The 13091-nt window shown below is 35.5% G+C and overlaps 1 protein-coding gene across 1 annotated transcript; it reads right to left on the minus strand.

Moving 5' to 3' along the window:
• Positions 1-2927: 2927 nt before the first annotated feature.
• Positions 2928-3398, minus strand: LOC140817832 (uncharacterized). The gene has a single exon (XM_073177624.1). The coding sequence runs from the start codon at positions 3396-3398 to the stop codon at positions 2928-2930; it is 471 nt and encodes a 156-aa protein (XP_073033725.1).
• Positions 3399-13091: the final 9693 nt, after the last annotated feature.

Below are 13091 nucleotides of genomic sequence, written 5' to 3' on the forward strand. Positions count from 1 at the left end.
AAAAAATAAGGCATATAGACACAAATATTCATTCAAATCAATCAAACATATATCATATGACATAGATACTTGTCTTATGTTACTCGGTCGCAACATACCTCAATTCTTCGTCTCCAATCAATGTAGCAAGATTCATCATTAGGATGTTAATACAGGTAATTAATCTACATCATAACATATTCATTTGAATCATTAAATTCATCTAAAAATCAACGTTTCACGTTTCAAGTATCTTTTGAAACTTTTAAAATTAATATCAAATTGAAAACAAAACATAATTAGATTCCGACTTTAAAACTTAGTGTTTTGTCAGTTGTTCTATCGTATATATTGAAATCGAATTCAAATACATGCTATTTCACCAATTCAATACATAAGAGTCCTGAAACCAAAGGAAATTTACCACAAAAGAATGCTCTCAACACGAACGTTTCACGTTTCAAGTATCTTTTGAAACTTTGAAAATTCATATCAAATTGAAAACAAAACATAATTCGATTCTGACTTTAAAACTTAGTGTTTTGTCAATTGTTTTATCGTATATATTGAAATCGAATTCAAATACATGCTGTTTCACCAATTCAATACATAAGAATCCTGAAACCAAAGGACATAATTTGATTCTGACTTTAAAACTTAGTGTTTTGTTAGTTGTTCTATCGTATATATTGAAATCGAATTCAAATACATGCTATTTCACCAATTCAATACATAAGAGTCCTGAAACCAAAGGAAATTTACCTCAAAAGAATGCTCTCAACACGAAGATTTCGAATATATAATGTGTTTTGAGTTTCGACGACGTTCTGAGATAGATTCGAATGCTCTCTCTCTCTCTCTCTCTCTCTCTCTCTCTCTCTCTCTCACACACACACACACACAGTTGTTCTATCGTATATATTGAAATCGAATTCAAATCATGCTATTTCACCAATTCAATACATAAGAAGTAGCGTGCCGAGTTCTGTCCACAGATAGTTTGCTGGAGTGGCAAAGAAGTAGCACCCTAGCGCACTGCATTCTGTCCGAAATGTTTTTCAATGCCGCGCTGGGGCGAAAAAAATGGCGCCCTAGAGCGCCATGTTCTTTCAGAATTGCTAGGTTTCGAGTTAGCACAAGTGGTCAAGATGAAAGTTGTATTTGCTTTCATTTTCTACTGACTTCACTCAATTTGGATATAAAACGAAAAATTTATATTCATTCTCTCAAAATGTGTCAGTGCATGAACTTCAATGCACATGATACCCTTCGGGATGAACTTGCCCCTAATTTCAAATGAATCTGGAAAAAAATCAAAAACGAAAGTTTTAGTACTATGTATTAAATTTCTAATTAAATTAATTTCATTTCATTTGGACTAATATTCAGATAATTATACTGAAAACCGTAACATGTGTCACTTCTCTATTGCGGTTTAGCATACTTTTCAAACACAAATCAATTAATAATACAATCTTTAATTACTATAACTATTTTCTCAATTTCATTGTTAATTATATACTTCATACACGTAATAGCATGATAATTTCATGAATTATCGATAATCAAAATATGATTTACGATAATACGATGCGAGCTCCTTACATTTCTCCCCCACTTAAAAGATTTCGTCCTCGAAATCTTAAGTATATATGTATACATAACATCGGCAAACATATAATACTTCACCAGTTATAGTATATATCAAAACTAAAATCAATAAATTGATCATCATACATTGAATACAATGGAACATGTGGAATAGAATCAAATAAGTGCGGATATGATTCTCGCATATTGCTTTTCAATTTCCAAGTTGACTCCTCCACATCATATCGTGTCCATTGTACTCGAACTAATAGAATTGATTTGTTACGCAATATTTTCTCCTTCCGATCCATAATGCAAACAGGTTGTTCAACAAAGGAAAGAGAAGGATCGATTTCAACCTCATCAGGTTGAAGCACATGTGATGGATCTAGTTCATACTTTCTCAACATAGAAACATGAAACACATCGTTAATGGCAAATAAGGATGGTGGCAATGTCAGCCAATAAGCAAGATCCCCAACTCGATCAAAGATCTCGTATGGACCAACATATCGAGGAGATAATTTTCCTCGCATGCCAAATCGAACAATGCCTCCGAAAGGAGATATTTGCAAAAACACTTTATCACCTTCCTGGAATTCTAAGGGTCTTCTTCGTTTGTTAGCATAACTCGTTTGACATTCATGAGCAGCTTTCATTCGTTGTAGAATCAACTGAACATTATCATTCATTTTGTGTATCATTTCAGGTCCTGTAAATTGTCTTTCACCAATTTCATCTCATAATAATGGTGGCCTACATCGTCTCTCATATAAGGCTTCAAACGGTGCCATGACAATACTCGTTTGGAAGCTATTATTATAAATAAATTCTACCAATGGTAAGGCATCTTGTCATCCAATTTTGAAATTCATCACTATAGCACGTAACATGTCTTCTAATGTTTGAATTGTACGCTTAGTCTGGCCATCAGTCTGAGGATGATAAGGAATATTTATAGCCAAACGCGTACCCATGGCTTCTTGGAAACTACCCCAGAATTTAAAAGTAAATATGGGATTACGATCTGATACAATCGAGACTGGCACACCGTGCAGTCTCACAATATTCTCGACGTATAAACGGGCCATTTTCTTACAAGGATAAGTCCGCTCACACGGAATTTAAGGTGCAGATTTTGAAAGTCGGTCGATAATGACCCAAATAACATTACAGCCCGTGGGCGAACGATGTAAATGAGTCACGAAGTCCATAGCAATATGTTCCCAATTCCATTTTAGAATTTCAAAACTATGGAGTAATCCTCCCGATTTTATTCTCTTGATTTTCACTTGTTGGCAGACAAGCCATTTCGAAATAAATCCAACAATATCCTTCTTCATACGTCTCCACTAGAATTAAGGTCTCAATGACAAATACATTTTTTGGCCTCCAGGGTGAATGTTGTATTTGCTACAATGTGCATCGCGAATAAGGGTAGATTTCAAATCAGAATTATCAGGGACTACCAGCCGACCATTAAGTCGTAAAAAACCATCAGAAGAAATGTGAAATCCAGAAGGATGTTCTGCAGATACAAGTTCTTTAGATTTTTGAATCTGAACATCACTTCGTTGGGTCTTTCGTATTTTAGATATCAAATTAGGCTCAATTTGAACTGCGGAGACCGTGACAAAATTCCAATTTAAGTGAAAAGGACAACCAAAAGTACATAAATCCTCGTGTACTTTGGCGACATTAACAGAGGCTAAAACAGATTCCTGAACTTTACGACTAAGGGCATCTGCAGTAATGTTCACTGATCCAAGGTGATACTGAATATCACAATCAAAGTCCTTCAGGAGATCCATCCACCAGCATTGCCTCATATTTAAATCAGATTGAGAAAAAAGATATTTCAGACTCTTATGATCTGAATAGATAAAAAAACTTTTCTCCATACAAATAATAGCGCCAAATCTTCAAAGCAAACACAATGACGATCAATTCAAGATCATGAACATGATAACGAGTTTCATGATATTTTAATTGATAAGACGCATAAGCAATCATCTTACCATGTTGCATCAGAACACGGCCCAAACCTTTACCAGATGCATCTGTACACACTACAAATCCTCTGGTACCTGAGTGAATAGTAAGCACATGTTTTGTGGTCAATCTCATTTTCAATTCAAGAAAACTTGCTTCACATTCATCTGACCAAATGAATCTCTGATTCTTTTGTTTCAATTGAGTAATAAGTTTAATTATTTTTGAAAACCCTTCAATAAAATGATGATAATAACCAGCTAGACCCATGAAGCTACGGATCTAAGGGACATTCGTAGGTCTCGCCCAATTCAATACAGCTTCAACCTTAGCAGGATCAACAGTTATGTCAAGTCTCGAAATGACTTGACCTAAAAATACTACTGTATCCATACATAATTCACATTTGGACAATTTAGCATATAAATGACCATTTCGAAGAGTTTGAAGTACTAGTCTCAAATGTTCAGCATGTTTTTTTTCGATTTCGAATATACAAGAATATCATCAATAAAGACGATAACGAATCGATCAAGAAAATCTCGAAAGACACGATTCATTAGATCCATAAAGACAACAGGAGCATTAGTGAGGCCGAAAAGCATAACCAAAAACTCATAGTGGCCATACCTGGTATGGAAAGCAGTTTTAAGCATATCTTCTTCTAGAACTCGTATTTGATGATAACCAGAACGAAGATCAATCTTAGAGTATACAGAAGTACCCTGAAGCTGATCAAATAAGTCATCAACATGAGGAAGTTGATACTTATTTTACACAGTAGCCCGATTCAGTTGCCTATAATCAATACACATTCGCATAGTACCATATTTCTTTTGCACAAATAAAACTGGAGCTCCCCAAGGTGATACACTCGGTCGAATATATCCCTTATCGAGAAGTTCTTGCAATTGTTCTTTCAATTCTTTAAATTTCAAAGGTGTCATGCGATAAGGAGCTTTAGATATAGGCGCAGTCCCCGGCACAAGATCAATACTAAATTCGACTTCTGAATGAGGAGGAAAATCAGGAATCTCATCGGGAAATACATCCGAGAAATCTTTTGCAACAGGAATGTCAGATAAAGAGGGCTCCTTCTTAGAGACATCAACAACATAGATAAAATAACCCTCATCCCCGCTAAACAAAAGCAGGGACATTTCTAGAAAGGATACCATATGAATTTTAGCTTGCGAACCCTTGCCATAAAATTCCACTTGAGTCCATCAACAGGTCGAAATCGAACCACCCCATGAAAACAATCAACAGTAGCTCGATTGGTTGTCAAGATATCCATGCCAACAATACAATCAAGTTCATGCATTGGAAGGACAATCAGATTAAAAAATATCACATTATCCTCATTTATCAATACACAATTATGCACAACTTGTTCAGACAGAATAATATTTCCTGCTGGCTTGGCTATCGATAACATATCAAACAATGAAGCATACATAATATCATGACATGCAACAAATGCATGAGATATGAATGAGTGAGATGCTCATGTATCAAATAAAACACGTGCATGATAATTTCAAAGCATGTAGATACCTGCAATAACACTCAGGAGCTACCTGATCCTCAGTCATGTCATACACTATAGCTTGAGGAGGGCCTTGGACAGTCTGACTACCAGGTACTTGATATCATGGAACATTCGACGGCTGGAAAGAGGGAATAGGAACAACAGGTCTCATCATACTGGAGCCACCTTGAAATCCTGGCTGGGGTTGGGACAAAGGCATACCCCTATTCGAATATAGACGAGAAAAATGACCTTCCTACCCACCATGATAACAAGTACCAAACATAACCCGACATTGCTCGATAGTATGTTTGCCATCACAATTGCTACAATAAGGAGCAATCACGAGACTCCATCGCTGAGATCCATTAGAACTAGAAGAAGATGAGGAATCAGTAGAACCAGTCTTTTTAAACTTTTTGCCTTTTGGGCGCAAGGTAGGCTGCTGAGCTGACACTTGAGGTGGAGTAACGTACTGAGGACCTCCTCCCCTTAATCCATCTTTGACTGCCATGGCTCGTACAACTGCCTCAGCATAGCTCGTAGGCAAATCAGAAATGACAAAAGTATATATAGCAGGATGTAAACCATTCACAAACCTGTTATATTTCGCTTTTGCGTTGGCAGTTACATGAGGTGCATATTTCACAAAGTAGAAAATTTTGAAGCATATTCAGCAACAGTCATTGTTCCCTCCTACAGGCTATTGAATTGATTTTCTTGGGCAGTATAATAAGAAGGAGGACAATACTGCTCCAAAAACTGGGCCTTGAAGACATCTCATGTGACTTCAACACTGGCCTCTTTCAGTCCAGTCTCAACGGCTTCCCACCAATATTTTGCTTGGTCCTTTAGTTGATAGAGGGAAAGTTTCATTCTCCGAGGTTTGGAATATTCAACAATATTAAACAAGTGCTCGATATCTTTCAACCAGGAATCTACTCTTTCTGCACTCTCGATGCCAAAGAACCTCGATGGTTTCAGATACTGGAATCGAGCCATAACCAAATCCATGGATATTCCTTCGAAATGTCCAACCATCCTCTCATTACTACTACTCATAACAGTTTCATTTGTGGGATCCATCAACAAAATGTAGTATGAATATCACAAATAAATATCAATGACACATCATCATCAACTCATATCATTAATCTCATTAGCAACTTACTCAAACTAGATCAAGCAAGAGCAAGTAATACAAATAAATCAAACACAAAAGCACGCTTCATTTGTGCCGATTTAAGTGTACACAAGACTCAATCAAGCATTCCCAGTTATGCTCTAATATGATACTATGTGAGGCTCTTAACTCCTAATCGTTATTACAATGCAATTTGAAGATAATTCAATAATTACAGCGGAAACCGCTTAAAAATTTTCTTTACAATGAGCTCAAATGTGTCAACTATAATTATAATACTGAAAATAGTATATAATATAGTCTCCTCAGAAAATATGCCCACGCATAATCAAAATCAACTACATATAAGCAAACTCATATCCTCGGAAAATGCCCCGATATATAGGGACATATATACACTGGGATAGACTATTAAACCTCAACTCAACTATGATTCCCTCCAGAAGTGCCTTCTCTGGTCTCCTGATAACCTGGAGTACCTGTCATTGTCCACACACAAAGACAACAACATCCTCCTTTGTTGTGAGAAAAAGCTCTGTATGGAACAACCATAATATATACAACATGTATCTACATAATGATATATGATATGCAATGCATATATATCGTGGATATATCAGGTCAAATATCCATCCACTGAGTGTATATCAGAATCAATCGAATCGCTATCAAATCAATGTTCGAGCTGGCACACCGGCCTCAATCAAGTATAAGGGATGATCATATGATAGCGTCGGCAAAGCACCATCAAATCCCAAATCTCAATCAATCAATCATAAGGACCACAAATGACTATGTTCTAGGGGCCATATAATGCCAAACATAGCATCGTGCTCACAAACCCAAGAATCAAATCCAACGATATAAAGGTATCCAAGGATCATAGCTCAATGTGTATGTCATGTATGCCACATCAACTCAACAAATAAGGCATATAGACACATATATTCATTTAACTCAATCAAACATATATCATATGACACAGATACCTGTCGTATTTTTGAAACGTGTGATATTCATTTCGCTTAAAAAGTAATAAAAAAATTTTCCTCACACAATTTCGGCCGATCCTAATGCATTTACATAAAATATTTTGCATCCTTTTTAAAATAAAACAATCAACTAGTATTTGAAAATCTAAAAGAAATATCTCAAACACAAAATCGTCAAACGTTTTACCAAACCCTAAAAACATTAATTGAAAAGTATAACACATACTATAACCTCTCCAAATCTCTCAAAACACATAAAAAAATAGTCGTAAAATCATTAACGTAAAACATAAACTTAAATGCGGAAAGTAGAAGAGCTGGTCCTCGGGTTATGTGCACCGACAGTCCAGAAAATTCACCCATCAAGTCCTCCAATATCATAATTATTAATAACACCTGCACCAACACACTTAGTGAGTCTAAAGACTCAACACATCATATTCTTGATAAACAAGTAATACATATACAGATCACATAAAACAGTGAAAAATACTTGTACTTAAAATAACATTTTCATAATAGTGCATAAACTTTAAACATAAACATTTTCATATTAACATATTCATATTCATATCAACAAACTACAACAAATTTTAGATGTTCTATGAATATTAACGGCGTACATTGCACACTGCGGATAGTTGTATTAACGGCGTACATATGCACGCCGAGAATAATAGTATTAACAGCGTGCACATGTACGTCGCGGATAATCTTGAACTTTCAACAGCTTGCAACTTTTCAGCCTGCAATGCGCGTTGCGGAGAGCCCATATGCGCGCTGCGGAAAGTCATTTTTGTTGTAGTGACATATTCATATTCGTATTTGTGTTTGTTGAATTCAGATCGTGATTGTGACTCGTATTCGTATTCGTATTGGGTGATGGATCTATTTACATAAAACCACAGTACTGGGCGGAAGGGACACCAGAAACACTCTCACCGATCAACTGGGTATTGGCCGACGTATTAACATATTAACATATTTGTATCTGTATCCAACGAAACACGATCATCGGGCTCCCACAGGGACCATAACCCTCACGATATCTCCAACATATCATCGTATTAGTCACAATCCCTTGATGTCCTTCAACATTTCGTATTTCCATCACTTAATAAAATCATGCATATAATATCGTTTTTCTTTTAAACCAAGCATGCAACATGTCTTTTAAATGTCAAGATTAAATCGTTAAAATCCATGAACATTTAAAAATCATAATTTAATGCATAAAAATTCATAAAATTTAAAATAATCATATTAGCATATAGAACAACAATTACAGCACTGCAATGACATTTACTAATTTTCGGGTGTAAAATTATCATTTTACCCCTAGACGTAAAATTTCACATTTTTGACAATTTCTTAATTTCATTGGCTCTAACATGTCCAAAATAATTATTTAAGCCTAAATTAAATTTCTCAAAATTTTATTTAGCTAAAATAGGTTTTTAAATTCATTCATAATTAGTCGTTTGAAGGCGTTTTAATTCTGGAAAATCCCGAACTTTAATATAAAATTCTTAAATTCAAAACTTAGACTTTTTATATTAATTTACCCTCGTGAAACATGATTCGACCCCCGTGAGCCGTGTTTCGATTTATTTAGCAAAGAAAAACCCTAACTTGACCCATAAAAGTTAGCCCCGAGCCATGGTTCGATTTTCACGAGCCACCCTCGAACCATGCTGCACCAAACCCTGACCAAACCCCTTGGAAACCATCTTGGACCCCTGGAACCCACGGACAGGACCACTTGCTCGAAACCAAAAGCATAACAGCAGCTCATGAACTCGGCCGAGAGACCTTCGTAGCATGGACTCTACGAATTTTCCCCTAGGACCTAGCCATTGGACCAGCACCTGAACCAGACCCGTGTGCACTCTCCTATGACTCTAGTGACTTGACCTAACACAACCAAGAACCCCCAGGCCAAGCCCCTTGCCCTGCGCGCTTCTGCACTCATGCGCGGCTCTCCTTGAAGTTCTAAGGTGGGAGTCCTAGCTTGCTAGGAATCCTCCCAGCCCTCTATACTCGGGCCCTAGCGTGGCTAAGACCCCTTCTCAGACCCCTCACAAGACAATAGCCAAGTCTTGGTCCAACCGAACCAAGCCAAGCCACCATGTCAAGAAAAACGTGCCCTATGATCAACCTACACCAGAATTGGCTCCAGCTTGTGAGTTCTGTTTATGTGCAGCATTTGATGATGTTCTAGGACTCTAATCTCATGTAAAATCATGCTTGATTGAGTACTAATCATGGCAGACTTCTTAAACATACAACAACTTGAATTTGGAAATCAAAAACACAAGTTTAGAATACATATGCATGTAGTTACGAAAATTCAACTTGTGTGCCATGTTTGCCTTTAAAAATATTCTTAAACAATTATTATGGTGTGATGATGTTTCAAGGAAAGAAATATGTGTGCTTTTGCGTATTTAACGCAGAATTCTCATTGAAGATTGCGAAGAACGATGACGACGGAACATTGGCTTGAAACCCTTGAAGCTTTCGATCTTTTCTTCAAATTGTTGGGTGCGTGTGCCGTGAGCTTTGAGGGAAAAGTTTTGAAATCTGATGGTTGTGTGTGGGCGTGTAACAATGAGGGTTTGGGGTGGGATTTAATATATTATATACTAATTAAATAACTAACAAGGCTTAGGCCCACTAAGGAGGGTAATTAGGCCCATTAGTTTTTAATTAAAATATTAAAAATTATTCTGCTTAAATAAATTTGTGAATTTATTAGCCGGGTTGCCCACAAGTTCGTAATTTTATTGAAAAATTAACCCCGATAAAAATTACGTCCTGACGTATAAAATCAACTCAACATTCCTTATTTTCAAAATTATGAAAAATGCATCATTCATATTTTAAATAATTAAAAACAATTATTTAATAAAAATATTTTACGTTTTTCAGCCTTCGGTCTCTGTTCCTCGATCTCAACTTGAATAATCTTTAAAAATACAGTTTTATGCAGAATGAAAATAAAATCCTATTTAACATATATTCATGCATGTCACATAATCAATTAAACAATTAATTTGCCATTTTTCATATTTCCTAGGTTTACATGTAGTTGAATTACGTCGTCTTAATTTTGGACCTTACAATTCCTCCCCCCTCCCATAAGTAAAATTTCTTCCTCGAAATCAGAACTTACCGAATAGCTCTGGATAGCGACTCCCCAGGTTCCTCTCGGTTTGCCAAGTAGCTTCTTCTTCCGAGTGATTCAGCCGCTTGACCTTGACTATTCGAATGACTTTATTTCGGAGTCTTTTTTCCTGCCTTGCCAATATTTGGACAGGTCTTTCTTCATATGTCATATTTGGGGTAAATTGTAGAGGTTCATAATTTATCACATTTGATGGATTTGACATGTACTTTCGCAGCATCGAAATATGGAACACATTGTGAGCTCCAGAAAGCATTGACGACAATGTTACTCTATAAGCTAGTGTCCCAATCCTCCCAAAATCTCAAACGAAGCAATAAATCTTGGACTAAGCTTGCCCTTCTTGCCAAAACGCATAACACTTTTCATAGGTGCTATTTTCACAAATACATGATCTCCCACTGCAAAATCTAAGTCCTTCGTCTCTTGTCAGCATAACTCTTTTGTTGTTCCTACTCTGATTAAATATAAGTGATTAATGTTTTTTCCCTCATATTGTCAACACTGCTAACAACACCCAAACTAATGCGATCAAATTCAGGAAGAGATATGTTTCCAAATTCATGTGTCGCTAAATTGAGTTGCATCAACTTTCGTGGACTTTTTTGTGCTTATTTTGTTTAGAAAGACAAAAAAAGGAGATCGAAAGAAAACATAACTTGCCTTGCCTTGCAAGACACAAATTTATCTCCTAAATTATTTTTCTCTTTGATAATATTTTGCATAAGATTTTGTCTTTCTAGAATATTGATTTTATTAAACTTTATATTTAATATTTATTAGTTGGAAGAATTTTTTACTAATTAAATACTATTTTTCTTATTTTGTAGAAATCTATTCAAGCCTATCATGGTTATGATCAAGTCTATATATATATTGAAGAATAACCGATGCACAAGAGTCAGATGCGGGAGCGAGAGAAGCAATACATGAAAGAATTTTAAAAAGAACTCAAAAAGACGAAGCATAGTAATTTCACTGTGTTGTCATGACATGTTGGAAACATCTGAAGACAACACTCATACAAAGTATTGATTAGAAAATTGTTTTGTAGCTCTGAATTTTGGCCACAGAAATATGCATCTTTGTGTTTTTGTTATTTTTTTATTTAAGGATTTAGGATGCAATTTATTTCTTTAACTTGTTAATGAATATATTTTTCTGTTCCTTCACTAGTATTATTTTTGTAAACTCGATTTCTTTTCTATTGATTATTTTGCCTCGAGGCATCGCACAAGTATGTTCACTTGTGCATAAATATCTCTTTATTTTATTTATTTGTGTGTTATATTATTCCGCTGCATGTTTCACAAGATATTACAACATCCGAGACAACTTGTATCTGATATACACAATTATTACCAGTCATATTAAACAAAATACTTTCAAAGCAGGTTCACCTTTGCAATATAACATCTTTGTCCCAATTATATAATTTTCTTTTCTTTTTTGAGTGTCTCGAATATATAACTCAGTTTCTACATTTTATGGCATTATTTTTTGTTTTAGCTAATATACCCCTGTTAAGTAATTCTTGAAAAACATTAAACTATTTTTTTTAATGAATTAAATAAATATTAAATAAAAAATTTGTTAGTAAACTTTGTTTTCCCATTGATTATCTCAACCTAATGTTGACTGGTATCCTTACAAGATGAACATAATTTGTTGTTGCTTCACTCTAGACTTGTTATTACATATTGCAAATGTCAGTATAACTTTGGGTATCAGAGAATCTAGACAACCTACTTGCAGAATTGAATAAATGATAACAGCTCTAAACCAGCTCTTAATTGGGTTAAGGCAAAAACTTGTGTGAGACGGTCTCACGAGTTGTATTTGTGAGACGGATCTTTTATTTGGGTCATCCATGAAAAAATATTACTTTTTATCCTAAGAGTATTACTTTTTATTGTGAATATTAGTAGGGTTGACCCGTCTCACTGATTAGGATCCGTGACACGGTCTCACACGAGACTCACTCTTGGGTTAAACTATGTAGGATGGGTCGACTTATTACTCTTTGACTCAGACTACTTCTACAGCCGAGGTATTTCAAATTGTTTGTTGACGATGCTAATATCGTTGAGCACCTTTGAAATTATTTCGATATTGAATTTTGTCATGTTAAGGGTTTTGATTTTCCTGTTTAGTCCTCGTATGAAACTTCCATTATTGTGTTAGTCGTTCAATTCACATATTTCCGACGATTCGGGTGGTGTGCAAAGGTTTTCCGAGCCTTATATATATGAGTGTAAAGTCAAATATTTACGGAGTTCATGCTATGTGAGAAAGGCTTTACCCCAGCCAAGAATTTGCTCTTTCGCCATTAGGGGTGGAAACTGACTCCAAGCAACTGCTGTCGAATGGGATCTGATGCATTTAGTGCTGCAAATCTTATGTCGTTTGCTCCTATGTTACCAAGCAACTTTATAATTCTAATTTTCCAACAACGAATGTTATTGAATTCCAATTTATATTGCACATACTCTATATTTGGACTATTTTTATGCAACGAATAAATGATGCAAATAATATTGCTTTTTTTTCTTAACCAGAAAACCTACCACCGACATCTTTGGTGCACTCTTGATAACCACATGTCAACGCAATAACCTGCAAACCATGCTGATATATAATATAAACTGCGCTGGAAAGCTCTATGCATGCTCCACT

The sequence above is a fragment of the Primulina eburnea genome, chromosome 17 (assembly GCF_022965805.1).
Source record: "Primulina eburnea isolate SZY01 chromosome 17, ASM2296580v1, whole genome shotgun sequence".
NCBI classification, from domain to species: domain Eukaryota; kingdom Viridiplantae; phylum Streptophyta; class Magnoliopsida; order Lamiales; family Gesneriaceae; genus Primulina; species Primulina eburnea.

Bases quoted from the DNA above. Each gene is read 5' to 3' on its own strand.
- LOC140817832 (XM_073177624.1), bottom strand. From the start codon at position 3,398: ATGAGGCAATGCTGGTGGATGGATCTCCTGAAGGACTTTGATTGTGAT.